The 20,517-nt window shown below is 55.5% G+C and overlaps 1 protein-coding gene across 5 annotated transcripts in view; it reads right to left on the reverse strand.

The window, feature by feature from the left end:
* The window catches only part of CRHR2 (corticotropin releasing hormone receptor 2), a 49,738-nt gene that overhangs the window by 18,052 nt on the left and 11,169 nt on the right, over window positions 1–20,517 (reverse strand). For 3 of the 5 annotated variants that reach the window (XM_055314662.1, XM_055314661.1, XM_055314665.1), the window contains 2 exons: window positions 15,293–15,418; window positions 1,488–1,573 (listed from right to left, as the gene is read on the reverse strand). In XM_055314662.1, the coding sequence (XP_055170637.1) occupies window positions 1,488–1,573; window positions 15,293–15,418 (212 nt within the window). Of the gene's footprint in view, window positions 1–1,487; window positions 1,574–15,292; window positions 15,419–15,529; window positions 15,633–20,517 lie in introns of those variants that run through there. The other 2 variants (XM_055314664.1, XM_055314663.1) reach the window with 1 other exon arrangement.

Here is a 20,517-nt window from a genome sequence, read left to right on the forward strand (position 1 = left end):
TATATTGCCTTTTTTTTTAATTGTTACATATTTTATTTTTTTTAACATTTTTTTTTAAATTGGAGTTCAATTTGCCAACATATAGCATAATACCCAGTGCTCACCCCATCCCTCCTGATAGATTTAAATGGCTGCACTCAGACCTCCTGACATGCCAATTGGGGGCAGGTTTGGACACACCGCATTCTGGGATATGCCAGAGGTGTGGCTATCTAGATTCTACTGTCATTTTAATTCTGGACGGGGAGTTGTCACACCTGTGTTTAATCTCCGCTCAGACCCTCGCTGGCTGAGTGACTGAGGGTAAGTGGATTTAGATCTCTGGGCCTCAGTTTTGACATCTGTATTATGGAGCCAACCTGCCCTCCTGCTGCAGACGCAGCAAGCTCTGGGAGGTCCCTGGGTGCCCAGGGAACAACGAGGGGGCACAATGTCTGTAGAGAAGTTAAGAACAAGATTAACGCCACACAAAAGCCGGTCTCCTTTTTGTGATCTCCGCGACAATGCCCCCGACCCCAGGCCCACTGCGGATTGCCACTGCTCAGAGAGGCTGTCGGTGGAGACGGGAGGGCAGAGGTCTGGCAGAGGTCTGGCGGGAGCCTCCTTCTTTATGGCCTATCCCACTGGCCACTGCTGTGGCCCCACTGCAGACACCCTCTCGCTCACATTTTGTAGCATCACCTTCTCAGGGCAGCTACACGTTTTTCCTCTGAACTTGGGACTTTCTGGGGGAAAGTCGCAGCCTCACTGGGGGCTGTAATGGGTGAATGGGGAGGAGGGTAGAGGTGGGCTATGGCAGTTTGGGTCAGGAATGAAGTGTAGCTTCAAGGGGCAGGAGGTTGGGGATGCCTGGGTGGCTCAGCGGTTGAGCGCCTGCTTTCAGCTCAGGGCGTAATCCCGGAGTCCCGGGATTGAGTCCCACATCGGGTGACCTGTGAGGAGCCTGCTTCTCCCCCTGCCTGGGTCTCTGCATCTCTCATGAATAAATAAAATCTTTAATAAATTTTTAAAAGGGGGGAGGAGGCTGGCACTGCAGGCAGCATGGGGCCCAGTTCCAGAGCAAGGGTGCTGCTGAGGTCCGAGCAGGACCCAGATGCCCACGGGGCCCACCCTTCTGGAGGCTGTGCTTGTTTCCATGTGGACTCATAGAATCAGAAAGCTCGATGGAGCAGCTGAGGCCCAGGGGAGGAAGGAAGTCACACAGCCCGTTCGATGTTGGGACACCGGTCACACCATCTTCTCCTTCTTGTGTCACATGCCATCTTGGCTGTGTCCTCTGTTAGCCAGAGCTCTCCCAAAGGTGAGTCGCCCTTCTCTACTGTGGTGTCACTGAGGAGAAGACAGGACGCGGAGGCAGGGGAAGCAGTGCAAAAAGGTGTGGTTGGGTTGCACGAGGCCTGGTTCTGTCACTCTCGGGATCCTCTGTGCTCGACCTGAGGCCTGATACCTGTACAAGGACCACAGCTGGGGCAGGTGGGGTCGCTCACCTTATCATCCAAAATGGGCTCACACTGTGAGTAGTTGATCCGTGAAGCCCACGTCCCATTCTCCAAGCACTCCCGGTAGGCATTCCCTACAAAAGAGGCCAAGCACCATGAGGCAGGTCACTCCCCTCCTCCAGATCACTCTCTGGCTCCCTGGTGCCCACAGGACTAGGTTCATACTTCTCAGCCTCTCTGGGCCAGGAAACACAACACACATTTAAAAGTTCATGTGGAAAAAAAAAATAAAAAAGAAAGAATAAAAAAATAAAAAAATCAAAGTTCATGTGAAAGACATTTACGTGAAAATTATGGGGCAGCCTGGGGGTGGCTCAGCGGTTTAGCGCCACCTTCAGCCCAAGGTGTGATCCTGGAGACCAGGGATCAAGTCCCACATCAGGTTCCCTGCATGGAGCCTGCTTCTCCCTCTGCCTGTCTCTGCCTCTCTCTCTCTCTCTCTCTCTCTCTCTGTCTCTCATGAATAAATAAATAAAATCTTTAAAGAAAAAAAAATAGTGCAAAAGGCTTACCGCACACGGTAGCTCAAAGGCATGATAAAACCCATTTTGGATACAATCTTTGATGAGCAATTTGTGTACTTTCTTTAATTTTGTTCGAAACTGAACCTGCCTTGGAGCCCTGGGTTGTGGCTAAAGATCTGCTGCCTTCGGCACACGGAATAATTTCCATTCTTCTCTCATTTTATACCGATGCGATCCATACTTTTCCCCACCAGCATTAACACTTCTGTTTTAACAACAGCTACACCATTCAGAGTGGGTGTTTACCACAGACCAGACTTTCACACCCTTTAGGTACGCTTGTCCATTCCATGCCCCCAGCAACCCCATGATTAACAGAAACCCATTTTCCAGAAGGGGAAACTGAGGCACAAAGAGATTAACCTACTGGTCAAAAGATACACAGGTGAGAAGAGGTAGAGGCAGGATGCAAATCCCGAAGGTCTGGCTTCTGGCTGCACGTTGTAAGCCCTGGCCCCTGAGCAGTGGCACACAGGAAGGAGGGACACTCGGGGGAACGGGGTGTGTGCCAACCTCGAGCTGCGGCGGCCCAGGAGGGCCTGTGTGGGGTCTCTCGGTGTCTGACGGGAGCGGGGTATGTGCCGAGACGCTTCAGAGCACCCATGTGGGACATGCCGAGATGCTTCAGAGCACCCATGTGGGACATGCGCAGGTCCCCTGGGCAGGGCCGGCAGGTGGGTCACAGAAGGCTCATGCTTACCTTTCCTGAAATCCCAGCTTGTCCCAGGTGTCCTAGGCCACCACCTCCAGGTGGCCCACCCTCAAGGCTCTCGCCAGGAGGAACCCTTCCCACCTGAGAATTCCAGAGCCTTTGCCAGCCTCTGATTTGTGCCATTAGCGCATTAGGTGACCTGCCCCATTTCACTACAAATTCTGAAAGATCTGTGATTTGGGGGTGATTGGTACTGGGCTTTTGGGCTAATGGGCGGTTGTTGGTGGGTTTTCCTTCTGGTTGATGTTAGATGTATAATAATACAAAGCCAATAAAAATAAAGAGCTCCCGGAGCACAAAGTCACAGAGCTGGAGGGGGAGCCTTAGATTGCTTTTGGAAACAGTTGTGTTCTGAAATAATTAAGTTACTTAAAAAAAAAAAAAAACCCAACAACCCACTTCTGTTGCGCTGACAGTGAGTTCAAAGCAATGGGATTAAGGGAGCACTTGCTGAGGAGCAGAAACAAGGGGGGAGATTCTATTAGCTTAATTGTTTTTTAATTTGGTGCTCCGAGCTCCTCGATTTTTCAAATCCCGGGTTGTTAACCGGCCTGTCGCTGCCGCCCTGGCCCTGGTTGGTGGGAGCCCTAGCGATTCGGTCCCCGACGTGAGGACACCGGCTCCCTGCCCTTCACCACGGCACCCACATCCGCTCAGGTGTTCTCCTTCCTCAGAAGGAGAAGGTCACCTAAGTGCATTTCAGTGTCACTACAGAAAGATTATGTGCTAAGAGAATTTGATGCTTAGGGTTAGTGATTTACTGAGATAAACGACAGAGTGCAGGGTGAGTCGAAAGGACCCATGTAAAGGGACTTTGGGAGGGCTGGACCTTTTATAAAATGACATGGCTCACTGATAGGGGTTTAGGGTCCAGTTGGACCCCTGATCCCGACTCTGGTTCAAAGGGCAGGACATTTATCTTCTAGGGACGTATTCATAGATGTTATCCAGCTTTCCTGAAGTTCAATGCTAAGCCCCTTCCTTCAGGAAGGCCTCTTTGATTGCTCCCATCTCACAGATTTCTCTCTCTGACTCCTCAGCCCACCCGGAGGCCTGCTAGCCTACGCCTCACACTTCATCCCTTGCTCATAACCTGACCTAAGTTGTTCAGGTGTAGGAGTCTGGTCTCACTGATCAGTGTGGGGCTACCCAAGGACACGAATACTTTCCCAAGCATGATCTCTCGTGATGCTACTAACCATGGAGTGGGCTTGGGGATGGGAGGGAGTCAGGACAGAGAAGCTGCAAATCTGAGACCTTTCTAGTCCCTCAGGTCAATGCCCTCGGGGGTGCCAAATTATATGAATTCTGTCTCCTGGCTTTCTTTTTCTGGAATCCAGCCGCCTCCTGCCATCACTCCACACGGCACTTGATATTGACCCTAGCAGGCCTGGCTCATAGCTGGCTCCGTGCTGAACCACCCCTTGAAGCACCCTCCTCGCTCTCACCCATGGCTCCTGACAAACTCTTACCTATCTTCTAAACCATAGCTCATAACTCAAGTGCCATCTCCGGAAGGCTTCCCCAGCACCCTAGGCATTTAAGCAATCTCTTCTTTTTTTCCTCTAAATGCCTCCTCTAGGTCTTGCCATCTCTTGAAACATGGGCCTTCACATTCTACTGTCCTTGAACCACACCAACACATCCATTTGGTGTCACAATCCAGTACACACCCACACACACCCCCCACCTCCACCCCGCACACGCCCTACATTAATGAGGCCAGTGTCACAAAGCAAATCTTATCTTGACCACAGCTATGTTATTTTTCTTCCTATTCTATTCTAATGAATTCTATTTATTTTATATACAAATGCTGGTCATGACTCACTAAACCGACCTCGCAATCCACTATTGTGCTATGACCCATAGTCTGAAAACCAAAAATCAATTTTAGAGCATTTGACTTAAGTCACTATGGGTTTCATCTTTTGGGCCTGATCTTTTTTTTTTCCCCTTTGCTACTGAATTTAAGCTTCCTGGGGACAGACAGATAGGCAGAGACCATATGGGAGTCTCTGAATCCTCCCTAGGAATTAGCCATCAAGTACTCATGGGCTACATCAAACCGACTCAGATGTGCCAAAACCTTGGAAAGCAGGGTCTGAGATGTGGGATGGGTGGTGGAAGGGGCTTCCCTCTGGGGGCCCAGTCGTGCCTGGAGATGAGTTTCTGGCTACAGAGCTGTAGGTACCAGAGGACTGGAAGACAGATGTGCCCAGCTCTTTGGGGGAGCTGGCTAATGAGGACACTGTGCCCTCAAGCACAGCTTTGGACAGGAGAGAGTAAGACAGAGGAGTCCCCCCCACCTGGGAAAGTCTGAGGGCAGGTGGCTAGACCAGAATCGCAGGGCTGGATGCAGTGAAGGGAGTGCCTGTTACCACAGCAACACAAGTGCCCCTGCCGAAGATCGATGCCAACGGTGTGCGGTGTGGCCTGCTGGGGGCATTAGGGTCTGGATGATGATGGCAGGATGATGCAAGCAGGATCCTTTCTTCCAGGGCTCTGTGGCCTAGGAATCCTGGTCCCTCTTCCCAGCAGCATGCCAGGTCTCTTCCCCCAAAGTGGCCCTGTCCTGTCCAAAGTCCGCATTACAATGGTCTTTCCCTCTTTCGGATGCCCCTTCTTGATAGGAGTTCCTGGTTCAGATCACCTAAGTGGTTCAGAGGCCTGGCTGGGAGAAGATGGGGGCTGATATTCTGGCTGTAATTTTGTCTCTGGTTGGCAAGCTAAGTGACCTTAGCGAAGTCCCTTCTCTCTTGGCCTCAGTTTCTCCTCTCAGTAAGAGTAATGTACATCCATTTGCAAAGATATGATCGGCATCTCACATAGGTCAAGTAGCTGCTGTGTAGGACTTTTCAATCTCCCATGTGACAACTCCAAACATCCCTATATCACTTCCAAGTGCTCCCTGGGTTGGCACTTCTTTCTCTGATAGTCGAACTGACAAGGCTTGGGAGACAGGGACCAGGAAGGACCATTTTTGGATGGACGTTACGGGGGAGAGTGTAAGACCCAGGTCGGGCATGGGGAGTGAGTGGGACTGGTGGAGGGGCAGCAGCATGGTCACTGGATATCTGGGGCGGGGTGGGGGGAATGACATGAAGTTAGGGCAAGAGGTGCTGGCTGGCAGGGAGGTGGGAAGGTACCAGAAGCAATATTTACTGAAGGAATGAGGTCACTGCGGGGGGACAGGATCTTTCAGCACTGCGGACAGAAGGATAGGGCTCCCTGCTCCCCACGGGGCGTGCACCTGCCGGCACCTTGGAGAGCTCCTGAAACACAGCCTTCCCACCCTGCATTCAGCCCAGGGCCCTGCACCCAGCCCAAGAAGATCACACTAACTTGTGACCCTCTTTCAAGGCCCAGCTCCTCTGGATGCTCCCAAGGCTGCTCCAGTTCCCTGAGGGTTCCACTGCTCGCTGCTCCTAGTCCACCCTTGGGAGGGTGGGAGGCTTAGGTCACCCTATCCTCTGGCCCTTCCCTGAGAGCTACACAGAGGGGAGCAGACAAGGGGCTCAGGACGGACAGAGGTGGTGCTGTTGGCTGCAGGACTAGGGAACTCTGAGTGAGGAGAGAGGTACAGAGTGGGCCAAGAAGACAGTCTGCCACCCGGGGCACCCAGGTTCTGCCAAGCTGCACAGCAAATGCACAACAGTCACACAGGCAGGAGGCACCCAGGGTCTCCTACAAAGGCCACGGGGAGGCTGCCACTGTAAGTACAACCCCACATGAAGTAGGGGTGTCGGTATGAAACAGTAAACCTGCGGGCAAGCATCCTACAGATTCCAGGCAAGAAAGCCTTGACTGTTCCCAGGAAAGCAAACTGAAAACTGAATCAGCAGGCATCCTCTTGGGAATTTAAGAGGGGGAGGCAGCTTCTCCCTCATTTGGTCCACAGGGGCCCAAAGAGGGACTGTGACATGTCGGGGGTCACCCGGCCACAGTCTGTTCCAGAAGACCCAACACCTTGTGCCACTTCCGCAGTGTCTTGGCCACTTCACGCCCAGATCCCCAGGACAGAAAATGCCTGAGGGGCCAGGTCTCCCACTCTCCGTCCCCTCACCAACCTGTCCTGGGAGCTGGGCTACTCCAGTACAGCCATGTCCTTCCTGTCTGGCTTGAGGCCTTGCTGGGAAACCTTTGCCCTTCGTCTTGGGTCATCTTTCTTCTTTTATGGAAAAAAAATCTCGCCTGCCTGGACAAGGCCATGAATGCTGTAGGGCCTGACGAATTGCTTTTTGCCTGCAGTGAAGATACCACTTGGGGAAGCGTGGCACAGTCATGGTGCCAATAGCATCGTTCCCCTGAGCTTCCCAAACAAGGTGCTTGTCCCTGAGCTAAAACTCCTGCATTGCTCAGATGCTGCTGCAGCTAACTAGGGCTGGCCTGCTCCAGGGCCCAGCTGGAACATTTCCTGTCTTCGTCCCATCCCAGCCCATTGGTGGTGGGGGTGGCAGCTGGTGATGCTCCTCCAAGCTTCGAACCAGCTTGACCTGGAAGGAATGCTGGGCTGAGAGATGGGAAATCTGCCAACATCAACACAAACATCAGGTTGGGAAGGGCCTCCCAGAGCCAGCTGCTTATGACATCTGGGATGAGAGACAGGGAACTCCTAACCATTTCTTCAGTGCTGTGTGGACACTGCTCTTGGGGTCCCAACTGTCCACTGGGGCCTCCAAAAACCCTCAGTTCTTGATTTCCAAAGGACTTTTCACTCATGATGCCTTCCCATCATCCTCAAGGAGGCATGGCAGGGGTAAATGTCTATACTTACAGTAGACACTGGGGAAACTGAGTCAAGGAGGTACAGAGCAGTTTAATGGAGCCCACACTGGGCCCAGGAAACAAGGAAGAGGTGTGACTGGAATCCACTCACAGTGTGAGATCACTGCCCTCCCCAGGGTTGGCGCAAGTGGGAGGAGGTGCCTACCACCCCCCACCTCCAGCCTCTATTGTGCGGGCTTCCTCCTTCCAGTCATCCCTAGCAACGCTCAATGGGCTTGTCGCCATGACGCCGGTCTGTGGCCTGCACAGGGAAACAGGAGAAGGCGAACAAACGGGGGACCCCTGAGCCATAGACTTCTGTGGAGTGGAGGAACGTCAGGGTTGGGAGACCATGAGACTCATCAAGCTCACCCCCTACCCCCCGCCCCAAAGAAGAGAAAGGCTTGCCCAACGGTGACATAAGCAGTCAGTGGCCTGGCCAGAATTAGAACAGGCTTTCAACCATAGTTGCTGTGAAGTAATGTGGGGTGAAGACATCTTTGGCTGGCAGATCTTCTCTTTACCTCGCTCCAGAGGCCTTTGGGGATCAGACCCTCTGGGTGTAGACAGACTGCTCCCTCCCACACCACCATCCAAGGGCCACAGACTTGCGGTGGCTCAGAGATGACAGAGGGCACACCGCCCAGAAAGAGGCCAACCATCCTTGGCATGACCAGGACCCTCAAGGACATCATCATCATCATCTCATCATCATCCTCCTCCTTATTCTGGGCCTTATTCTTTACTCCCCCTGCTGACAACACTCCAGCTGTCCACAGGAACCTCACGAGGCCTCACAGCGCCTCATGGGGACACCATATTTTCTGTCCCCCCTCACACTGATGAGAGCACTGGGACTTGGATGAGGGGGACCTCCCCCATCACTCAGTGACTCAGGGCACAGCCAGGACTTAGATCCAGGGACCAGGGTTCCTCTTGCTCTCCCTCACCCCAACCTGCACCCCTGCAGGTGTGTGACAGGAGGTCCCCACCAGACTCTGGAGCACCTGGTTTCAATGGGCCCTTGGGGATGGTCCCTGAGAGTCACTGGGGGTGGGGCTTTGCTGTGGGGTTCCAGACTCTGCAGGTGGTTGCTTGGGGGTGGGGAGGGCAGGAAAGAGTGCTGCAGCTCTAACTCTACTGAGGTAGGAGGGAGAAGAGGGGGAGGGGAAGGTTAGAGTTCTCAGCCAGCCTGGATTTAGATTTCAAAGGCCCGTCCTGAAAATCAAGCAGCCTTGCACCAGAATATCTGTTCCTGCAGCACGGGGCTATGGATAAGAGGCTGGGAGCGCTAACACCAGCAGAATTGAGGCCCATGCCCTGGACCGGCATTCAAAGCCTTCGTGCCTCCATTCCCTCTACCCTCCAGTGGGCACATCACTGGTGCAATTTTATAAGGCCCTATCCAGCAACATTTCCTCTGGGAAGTCTTCCCAGCTTACTTTCCCTCCTCTTGGAATCAACCTACTCCCATGTGTCTTATAATCTTGACTGTGCTATTTCACTTAAGGGCAATTATCAGAGAGCTCTTTTCAAGAGTCTCTCTGTCTCTGTCTCTGTCTCTCTCTCTCTCTCCCGGCACCTGGGTGGCTCAGGTGGTTAAGCATTCGACTCTTGATTTCAGCTCAGGTCATGATCTCAGGGTTGTGAGATCGAGCCCCGCGTCGGGCTCTACTCTGGGCGTGAGCTTGCTTGGGATTCTCTCTCTCCCTCTGCCTTCTGCCCACTAGTGCACTCTCTAAGTAAATAAAATCTTTAAAAAAAAGAAAAAAAGTATCTTTCTCTCTCTTCCTCTAGAACAGAAGCCCTGGGAAGGCTCAGGTGTTCCGCATGTTTGAAGAGCTTGTTTCCAGTAAGAAGAGGGCAATCCTCTCACCAACCCAGTAAGAGGTAAGCCTGGGCAGGAAACAGACCAGTAAGCAGCTGGAGGTTTCCTAGAAGAGAGGGAGGGGGATCAGAAGTGGTTGCACCTCTGGTCCTCTCTGAGATGAAGGGTCCTCCTCAGGCAGGTGGACCATCATGCCTCTCGGCCACCTAGGCCTATGCCTGCAGAGGCGGAAAAATGCTAGAGCAAGGGCCAAGAGCTCTCAGCCAGCAGAGGCCATTCTGTGCCCTGGCTTTCTGAGGGACCCTGGGCAAGTGTTTTTTTCCTTTCTGGGCCAGTCATCCTCCACCCCTAAGCAGCAGGGGAGCAGAGGGGAGGGGAGGGCTGGACTCAAACAGAAAGCCCTGCAGCTGGGGAGCTCTGGAGCATGCAGATGGCCAGAGGAGTATCCACTCTACTCTCTCTTCCCTCCTCCTCCTCTTAGCCAAACCTTGAGTGACCTGAGTGGGCCAGGCACGGCCCACTTTCTCTCTCTCCCAGCACCAAAACCACCCTGACACAGGGTTATTAACTCCTTGCCCCTGGGCAAGGTCTCAGAATACCAACAGGTGTCACTGAGGACTGAGAATATAGACCTGAGTTTCTACATTCCCAGCTTCTACTTCCTCAGCCCAGAGGGGAGGCTCTATTTGGAACCCTCCCTGAGGCTCATGCCCTCATACCACACAAATATGACTCTACCGCTTCAAGACCTTCAAGAATCACTCCCACCTCCCCCCAGGAAGCTTTCCAGGAACGTCCCAGTGCCCACCAAGCCCCTCTTTCCAATCCCTGACTGTTGGTTTGGGTGAGTCTGGTCTTGAAGTAGCCTGGGGTTCTCTGAGGGGAGGGCTCAGCCCTTCCTATTAACCAGGTCCCCTCAGTGCTGAAGATAAGCAGACAGACCCCATGGGAAGATACCTCTGGCTGGGGACCCCTCAGTTTGTGTTTCCAACACAGGCAGTGCTTCAGCATGTTTCTAAAGTGGGGTTCTGAGAAGTAGGCACCCCCAGACCTCTCCAAGGGGTTAGGTCAGGTGGGGTGTCTTTTTTTCCCCTGGTCCCAGCACACGCCTCAGTACACATGAGCCCAGTAGTTGCCAACAGGATATGGGGAGGGGGGAGCCTGAGAGCCAGAGACTGAGGCTGAACTGCGCTGGGCTTAGTAATTCCGCAGGAGGAAAATGAACCACGTCCAGGAGGGAGCAGGACTTCCCCTTGCAGCCAGGAGGGCCGCAGGAGTGGGTGGGAGGAGGTGCCTGGCAGGAGGAGGTGCTGGGGCAGGCGGGATCAAATGAGGGATGGGAGGAGGGAGAGACGGAAGGATTGAGGGAGGAGGGAGGGGAGGGGAGGGAGAGGGGGAAGGGATAAATGGAGGGAGGAAGACAGCTGGAGAGGGAGGAATGAGGGAGGGCAGGAGGGAGAGAGCCGCAGATAGAAAACAAGAGAGAAGCTGGACAGAGACAGACACGTAGAAGGAAACAGAAAATACATCCAAAGACAAGGAGGGAGCCATACAGACAGACAGAGACCGACACAGGGACGGGGACGCACAGACAGGCACACACAGACATGGGCTCAGAGCCTGCACAGGGGAGTGGGAGGCGGGAGGAAATGGAGTATATTGCCTACTCTGGATTCATCCATTTCCCTTGTCCTTGCAGACGGGGAGACTGAGGCTCAGGAAGGGGATCAGACTCGCTCCAGACATTACGATAGTTTTGGAGTGGCCCAGAATTTGCACCTGCATCCTCTATGGGCTCGGAGAAACCTGGGGGGAGGCAGAGGTCCCCTCCTGTCCCGGAACTGCCAAGTCCTCAGCTTCCAGGTCCCCACCCAGAGTGTGTGACCTAGAGCCCCCCCGCATTTTCCCACCCTGTCAGATGCACTTGCCCCCACTAGGGGCCTGAGTGAGCTGGGAGGGGGGGCAGCCCCTAAAGTGGAGACAGACAGAAAGCCTCCTGGCAGCAACTGCAAGAAAGCTCCGGCACCCTGGGCGGTGTGGGCAGCAGGACTGTGGCCCATCCATTGGCCAGGTCTGACTCAGGGGGACTGAGGTCCCCTCACTGGGCCAGCTCTGCCCTGAGCCCTTGGCTGGGGGCCCCAGACCGGTTCTCCAGCCCTCTCAGTGATTCCACAACTCCTTGATATCCTTGCAGCTAACCCCTTCTCTGTTGAAGCCAGCACACTTGCTTTCTGAGAGTCGGAATCCTTACTCTGTCACAACTGTGTGACTTTCAGAAAGTCAATTTTTCTCTGTGCCTCCATTTCCCCAAGTGCAATAGGAGGACAAATACCACGTCTCCATTAAACGGTCAGCGCGCTGATCAATGCGTTAACGCAGGTCAAACGACAGCACAGACACACGGAGCCCGGGCCAGAGAAGCGTGGGTGGTGGGGAGAGCCTGGAGGGAACTTGGACACACTGACATTGATCCTGGTTTTGCAGGGACGAGCGTGTGTGGTCATGGACAAGTCCCATCCCTTCCCTGCCTGTCCTGCATCTGGAAATAGTCTCTATTGGTGGATGGAACTTATCAAGGCTCTGAAGGGGCCTCCAAACCTGTCCCCTGCGCCAGCCAGCTGACCACGCACCGAAGAATGCCTTGCCCCTAGCAGGAGGCGCTCCCCGGGCTTTCCCCTTGCAGCCAACTGCGTGCTGGATGGACATCTGCCCTCAGACGTCCCTCCATTTCCTTAGGGACGACATATCCCCACCTATGCTCAGCATTTTCCAGGTGTCATCCCGGACTCCTCCCGTGTCCCCATCCCAGTCCAGTCCTGTGCATTCCAGGTACCCAAGGTCTCCCGCATCTGTCCCCTCCTTGGCCCCCCCTTCCCCCCCCCCCCGCAGTCTCCATTTGCCTTGGGCCAGGAGCAGTAGCCTCCTAACCCCTCCTCCTGTCTGCAGAGGCCCTGCACCCCAAAGCCGAACCCCTCTGCCCCAGGCTCCCTCCCGCACGGAGGCGAGGTCCTTGGCAATGCCCTGCTCCATCTGACCAACATCCACCTGTGTGCTCTCATCTGTTTCTTTCTCCTCCTACGTGCCCTGCAACACTCACCAGTCCCGAGCCACAAAGCGCGATTCCATCTTCTCCTGTATGCCTGTTAACACTTTCACCTGTCCCCACCTAAAATCCCACCTGTCCCCAGAAGTCCAGCTCTGGGGGCTCAGCCCCGCCCTCCATCCTGCAGGGTGGAGGCACGAGTCCATCTGTCCCTTTAAACTATCCCCAAGGGCAGCCCCGGTGGCTCAGCGGTTTAGCGCCACCTTCAGCCCAGGGACCAGGGATGGAGTCCCATGTCGGGCTCCCTGCGTGGAGCCTGCTTCTCTCTCTGCCTGTGTCTCTGCCTCGGTGTGTGTGTGTCTCTCATGAATATATAAGTAAAATATTTTTAAAAAACACTATCCCTAAGCAGAGTCTCTTCTGGAGGCAGTATTGCCCTGTGGTTAAGAGTGAGGGCTGTGGATTCCCGAGCCTCAATTTTCCTGTCCACAATATGGGCATAAAAGCAGTATAGATCTCAGGAGGTGGGGATGAGTGGGACCACGTGTGCAAAGCTCTCTCCGTGGCAGCTGGCACCCGGACTATGATCCACGCTTGGTAGCTTTGCAGCAGATTCTCTGTGCTCAGCTGAGTGGAAGAAAGTTCATGGGGCCTAAGGACTTGGGCTGCTATCTAGCCCCGGGAATGCGGCCCTCTAAAGAATGAGGCTTCAGTGGGGGTTTGGCTGCAGCAGAGCAAAACTGGAAGAGGAGCCAGACCCTTCCTCCTCTTCCCCAAGGCTTCTCAGAGGAGCTGTCTTCCTCTCTGCGTGCTTTGTCAAGGAAGGATCCCACCGAAAAGACAAACAGGTCGAGAGGAAGCAGTGGCCAGGAGGCCGGGCAGGGGGAACAATCACCACATTTCTGCTGCCATTAGCTTCTCTGCTCTTCCCACCTGAGCTGGCCGCACTGGCTAATGGCAGTGCTCCCAGCACCCCATGCTCCTGTTCCCCAGCAGCTATAGTGTGGGCAGCACTTTGGTCTAAATGAAGAAAATTGCTCATTAGATACCAGGAGTTAATTGGCACTATATTTGCCAACCTCAGTGGCGCCCTGACCTCAGCCTCTCGCTTGATATGACATGATTTGGTCTGTGCTCCAGCACCGCCTTTGGGAAGTCTTCCCTGTCTCGCCTGACCCCTTCCCCCATCCTACAACCCCCTTGCTCTCCTGCATCAGGGTATTCATCACTCTGTACTTCTCTTGTCTCTTGCAATCATGAGCCAGAGGGCCTCAATGACAGTGGGGTGGCTGGCACATAGTAGCTGATTAATAAACTGATTAAAGAAACACTGTGCACTGCTCTGAAGAAGAGACCCAGGCCCTGCCTTCGGGGAGCTCCAGGTTGGTGGGGAGAACAGGAGGCTGAAGTAGGAACCAGAGCAGAGTTCCCTTAGGTCCACGGCTATGGGGTTGAGCTGCCTCATCACCTCACTTGGCCCTTTGTCCCCAGGCCCAATCTGAACCAGAGATCCTATAATCTTGTGATCCAGCTCATGGGACCCTAAAAGTGAAGTTTTATAATCTCAGGCCTGGAAAGGAGCATGGAAACCGTTCCTTCTGCTTTTCCACGTCCTGGATCAGGGACCTCACTTCCTCCCAGAGAGGTCTGTTTTAGTCTAGATGGGAAGCACTTCCTCAGATAACGCAGAAATCTTCCTCAGCGGCTCTCCTACCTCTACCACCCACTTCAATAGGAGCACCTCTGCTGCTGGACTCCTCAGAGCAGGGCTATTCCCCGGGCTCACCGGAGTCCTCCATTGATGCAGACAAGGGAGTGCTGCTTAGCATCAGATGCAGGCACAGCTATTTTGCTCTCTAACCATCACTTTTAATGAAAGCCTCAGCTCTGAGAGTTTGGACAGGTGTGTGTGTGTGTGTGTGTGTGTGTGTGTACGTGCGTGTGATGGGAGAGCTGTGCTGCTCTTCAGACACGGACTTGCCGAGAGAGGTTGCTATGATGATTCCAGGAAGAGGGGCCTCAGATAAGCAGCCCCCACCGGCCTGAGGGTCTCGGGAGGACCTCTCTCTGCTGGTGGGGTGGGGCCAGAGATGTGAGTGGCCGGCCAGGGTGGGCCAGTGCATACTGCCTCCTGTAGACTTATAAGCACCCATCAGACCTTCCACGGGGCATAGACTCTCCCCCACCCCCACCCCCACTGAATTACCCCACCTGGATGCTCTGTGACTCCAGCAGCTCCTGCTACCGCCTTCCCCAGAATGTCAAGCCAGCCAGTGATGTGCCAGGAGGAAGGAGGGCGCAGCTCTCTGGGAGATGGGGGGTGGTCCTGATTCAGACACCGCGCATTACCTGGACAGTGGGAGTAACGCTGCCCAGGAGCCCTGGCTCACAGCCCCGAGGGCCAGTCTGGGACATCCAGGTAGGGATGCGGTGACACCCACACGCTCTGGCCCAGAACCCTCCACGCTCTGCATGCGCCCACCCAACACAAGCGCTCACCCCATCTTTCCTGGCTCCTGCCCTCCTTCGTCTCTGGTAGAAAGAGTCGGATGGCGGCACTCACGGTGGGGTGGGGGTGGGGGGTGGGAACGGAGTATATGCGCCCCCGGAGCGGAGTAGCGTGAGTAGCACCGGTTAAACAAAGGGGGGTGTGGAACTTCAGGCACCCGGAGTAGAGCGCTTGGCCCTCAAAGGGAAGGCAACCCTCCCTCCTGCCCTTCGGGGCTGGTCGCCCTCCGGCTGAGGTCTGCGGCGGCCGTGGGGCAGGGGACGCAGGGGGCGCCCCCGCGCGGAGAAGCGGCCCTTGACGCCGGCGCCCGGGTCGCCCTGGGGTCCCGCTCGCTGAGCGGCTCTTCCGGGGGCGTCGGGCCGGGAGGATCCGGGAGGATCGGGGTGGGGCGGGGGGAGGGGGGCACTCACGGGTCGTGTTGTACTTGACGCCGTTGAAGTACTCGGGACACGGCCTCTCCACCAGGGCGCCCGCCGCGCTCCGGGGCCAGCACGTCCCGATCTGGTCCAGGGTCGTGTTGCAGAAGGAGTAGGGACCTGGAGCGGGGTGCAGGGGAGAGGCGCTCAGCGGGGCCGCGCGGGGCCGGGCGGGGCCGGGCGGGCCGGGGCCGGGCCGGGGCCGGGCCGGGCGCCCTCCGCCGCGCCTACCCTCGGGCTCGGCGGGCGGCCCCCAGCCGTCCAGGAGCAGCTCCTCGGCCAGCGCCAGGCTGCAGTTGGCCTCCAGCAGGCTGTGCAGCAGCGCCGCGTCCATCGCGCCCCGGAGCCGCGCGCAGACCGGAGCCGGCGTGGGTGCGCGCCCGGCCCGGCCCGGCCCGCCCCGCCCCGCAGCCTCGACCGCCGGGCGCCCCAGCGGACCCCGCCGAGAGCAGCTGCGGAGCGCGGGTCCGCACTCGGCCGCGGCCAATGGCGGCGCCAGGGGGCGGGGCCCGGCCTCCCGCGCCCCCACCTCGCCGCGCCCCCGGGGCCCCCGGCCCCACCCCGGCCCCTCCCGGAGTCCGCTGCTCCCGCCCGGGGAGGGCCGCGGGGGTCCGGGGGCGGGGGCGGGGCGCCCCGTCCGAGGATCGCGGGAGGATCGAGGATCGCAGGATCGCAGGTCCCCGGGGCTGCAAGGCGCCGCGACTGCGCTCCCGCCCCGCGCGCCGACGAGCCTCCGCAGCGCCCCCCAACCCGGAGCCCCAACCCGGAGCCCCAACCCGGAGCCCCAACCCGGAGCCCCAACCCGCGGCTCGGGGCTGAGCTTCCACGCTGAGCCCGGCGCTGGGGAAGCCGAGGGTCCGCGTGCCGATCCTGCTCCAGAAAGGCCCTTGTGGCCCCGTGGGACGAAAATGGATCGGGGGGGGGGGGCTTCGAGGGCGGCGGGAGGCCGTGGAGGGGTCTAGCGAGATCCCGTGGCCTGAACGGGCGAGCGCGGACCAGGCCGTGGGGCTGGGGTAGAGAGAGGTCCCCGAGCACAACCTGCCCTGGTGACGAGGGGCTGGGGAGGCGGAGTGGAAGCCCGAGGCAGGCAGAGCACCAGGTCCCCCTCTCGGGTGACTGGGGAGCGGACAGGGCTGTCATTTAATAAGAGGGGGAAATCTAGGGGAGAAATTGGCTGAAATTATCTGGAGGACTTCAAATACCCTGGTCTTACTGCCCTGAGCTCGGGGGGAAGTAAAGTGAAAACCTGTTTCTGTTCCTTTTGATTTGGCCTGGGCGCCTGAAACTGCTTTCCATGCCTGTGTGCACGTGTGTGTGTGTGTGTGTGTGTGGGACCTACACATCTTTTTTTTTCTTTAAGATTTTATCTATTCATGAGAGAGAGACAGAGAGAGAGAGAGAGATGCAGAGACACAGGCAGAGGGAGAAGCAGGCTCCATGCAGGGAGCCCGATGTGGGACTCGATCCCGAGACCCCAGGATCATGCCCTGTGCCAAAGGCAGGCGCTAAACCGCTGAGCCACCCAGGGATCCCCGACCTACACATCATCAGAAGGAATCTGCCCAGGCCCACTCAGGACTGCTGGCTCCATAATTTGTACTGGCTCCAGTGTGGGATTGCCCAAGGTGGGCCAGCTGCTCACACCAGCTGAGTTGGGGGAGGGTGGGGGAGAGGTCCCGGCTCAGGAGACAGGGCCTGGGTATGTGTGGTACACCTCAAACTCAGGCTGGGTTGTGCTCTTGCCTCTATGGCTATGGCTACTCTCCCTGCATGTTACCCCAATTCTTGCCCTCTTTTGGGGGGCCGAGGGTGAAATGTTCTCTGAGGCTCCTGCCAGCCTTGAGATTCTCTGGCTCTGAGTTATGAGATGCAGAGACTGAGGAAGATGTAGGAATGTGTGTGAGTGTGTGCTGAGTGTCTCTATCTTCAGAGGGCAGGGGGAGCTGGGGCCCGGACCCAGCTGGGCTGGAGGTCCCAGGGGAACTAGTCTTGTCCTCCCGCGTGCTGGCCTCCACCGGAAACAAAGCTGCCGGAGAAGGCCGATAGCACCCTGTACTAGCACTATGCCCTAACCGACAGAGGGGAAGAGGTGGGCTGGGCTGCCTTTGTGTGCTCCCGTGTCCCCAGCCTCCATAGGAATGCTTTTGTCATTGCCAAGGCAGAGCCAGAGAGCCAGAGAGCACTGAGCCTAGGGATGAGCCCTGGATTCTCTCCAGGGTGAGCTGACTGGCAGGTACCAGGTGCAGATCACCCAGCCAGGTCTGTCCTCTGCCTCTTGAATGGACAGTTAGAGCCCTTGGCTCAGCTCTGGGCAGCAGCAGAGGCAAAGATCCCTTGGTGTTCATAATAGCCTGTGCCAGGAGCAGGGGAGGACAAGTTGAGCCCCAACCTCAGCTTCCGACCTCTGCATAGTCCTGTCCCCTGGTCCAGGCTGAGCCCTACCCTGCAGGGTCCCATATAGGCTAGAGTGTGGCTGGCAGGGTCAGCCTATGTCTTCACTGGGAAATAGTCTCATTCATGCTCAAAGGAGGACCCTCCACACACCGATCACAGTACAGGGGAAAAGAGAGAAACCAAGCTAAGTTATTAATGTGCTTATCATCAGAGCCACTGCACAGGGGTGGCGAGGGCCCAATGACCGGAGGCCAATGACTTCTCGCCTCACATGCAGCTTTCTGCAGAGTAGGATGGCCTGGGAGACTTGGATTGCTCCTAACGGGGAGAGCGCATGCCCAAAAGATTCCTCTGGGAAGTGACTATTCCAGTGGCAGAACCAAAGGCTGGGCCTGCACACAGACCCACAGACCCACAGACCCAAGGTGCCCGGGTTTCTGGGACGCAGGGCCATTTCTACGTGGATCCTATTATGATGAGCGTAACTGTCTGTTATTCTAGATGTAACACAGAGGGGACTGAAGGAGCAGCTTTGGAACAAGTTGACTTTATAGCTCACTTGAGTGTTCGTAGATAGGTAACCGAGGAAGAGATTGTAGAGAGCTAAAAATGTCCTCAATTAGATTAAATCCAACTACAAATAAACAAAGTCTGGGCCAGCAAGAACGCTAACTGAGGAAGCAGTGGGGAATGGCAGGTCCCTGGGACGGAGATAGGCTTGCAGGCCAGGCACTGGGGGGGGGAGGTATTGGGATAGTTGTGTACCCCCAGGCCAGTGAGACAGGCTGCAAGTAAGTCTGGGGAAGCGTGACAGGTGCTGGGGAAGATAGCCATGGGTCAGGAGCAGCATGGGGTGAGGCAGGTGACCCTGGCCCACCCCTCACGTCAGCTGCCGTGGCAGTGGATGGTTTCAGGCGAGCTTGGACACACACGGTGGTCCTTCGGCGCACGCCGAGCGTGCTGGAAACACACACTGAGTCCTGCTGTCACGTGTCTTTGCAGCATCACACACATTCTCTCAGTCATCCCACCGTCCATCACATGTCAGCTGGAAAATAGGGCGTAAGGGGACAGAGTCTGTCTCTGCCTCTCTACAGGGCTGTGCTCGGTCAGATTGAAGACACGAGGAACAGGCAGTTATGGGTCAAGGTTGTGGGGTTTACTGGGAATTATAATGGGGCTGCGGAGGGTGTGGAGTCTTGGGAGAGGCCAGAGGGTGCCCCACGCTTGCCTGGTGGCACTGGAGACAGTGCCCCCGGGCCAGATAGTCCTCCCCTACACATCCCCCTCTACCTTAGCACAGTGGAGGATGGTCAAGGGAAGATGATATCTTCAGGTTCAACCGTGGAACCAGGCAGGGGCCTCAGCAACCTTCTAAGCCCACATTCTCATTTACAGATGGACAAAGGGAACTTCTGCCTCCCACCCCCCTGGGCCACCTTCCCCTCTGCACCAGTCACACTTGGCTCCCTGTCTGTTCCAATAGGCAGATGAAGTGATTTTTCTACAATTAAGATTATTGTATTCTTCCTCTACGAGTGGCTCCCCATTGCCCTCAGGATGGAGCTCAGCTCTTATGCATTGCAAAGAACACTCTCCCAGATTCTCCGTCCTTCATGCTCTCCCTCTTGCCAACTTCAGATGCTCTTTGGACCAACTCATCATTCCCCGGAACCATTCTATAGCTCTGCAGCTCTGCATATACTGTTCCCTCTGCTAGGAAAGCCCTTAGCCACTCTTCACTCCAGTTAGCCTAGCTGACTCCCTCTTGACCTTCAAACGTTCAGTGTGGCCTTCTCCTCCTTTGTCTGGTCTGAGTTGGGTGGCCCTCCTAGGGTCTCCATCTTTTGGGGCTGGTCTATGTCACACCAAGGTTGTTGGGTTTTCTACTGTCTCCTCTACCAGCCCATGGCTCCCTGAGGGCAGGGCTGGTCATGTTCACTAGCTAGTTCCCAGCACCCATCAGAAGGCTCCAGGCCTTGGCAGCAGCTCTGTCTTCCTGGCCAAGGCTCTCTTCCCATTTGACCAGCCCTGGTGTGTGTGTGTGTGTGTGTGTGTGTGTGTGTGTGTGTGTGTGTAGACGTGTGCATGCATGCATGCACATGTTGGATTGGGGAATTATTTTGTTTCAAGGGATCCTTGAATCCATTTGGGTCTTTATATTGCCTATGGACTGCATAAATAATGTGCATTACCATCGATGCCCTATTAGGTGCCTCTGAGATGAACAAGACAGAAATAATCCATTTAAAGCCTGCCTGAAGTCCCCTGTGATTATGTGTGGTTCTCCTTTATCTGGACCTCAGAGGCATACAGTTTAACTGGTCATAGCCTTTGATTTATGACCACCTGTCATCATTAGCCCAAACATGGCCTAACTTCATTTTATTTTAGTTTTTTATTTATGGAAGTTCGAATGTAGTAGTAGATATAAGGAATCTATCACCAAATCGAAACCCAGATCCTTGCCAATCACTTACATATTTATCTAAATACTCCTTCCCCAGGGGGAACATTCTCTTAAATATTTATCATTCCTGTGCTCTGAGTTTTTCAGTTTTATCATATGTATGTATGTCTAAACAACAGATTGTTTGGTTTTACTTGTTTCTGAACTTTTACATTAATCATTATGCATTTTCTTAATCAGTGGACACCTAAAATGAGATCAGTTTCGTGTGGGGATCTGAGAAACTATTCCTCAGGTCCAAGGGCACCCTAATGGCCTATGCACCCCAATTTAAGGGCATAGTGAATGAGGGATGATGTGTCCCCATGACCACTGCTAGGCAGCGTCATCTGTGATATGACGGATGCATATTTCA

This window comes from Nyctereutes procyonoides, unplaced genomic scaffold, assembly GCF_905146905.1.
Source record: "Nyctereutes procyonoides isolate TBG_1078 unplaced genomic scaffold, NYPRO_anot_genome, whole genome shotgun sequence".
NCBI classification, from domain to species: domain Eukaryota; kingdom Metazoa; phylum Chordata; class Mammalia; order Carnivora; family Canidae; genus Nyctereutes; species Nyctereutes procyonoides.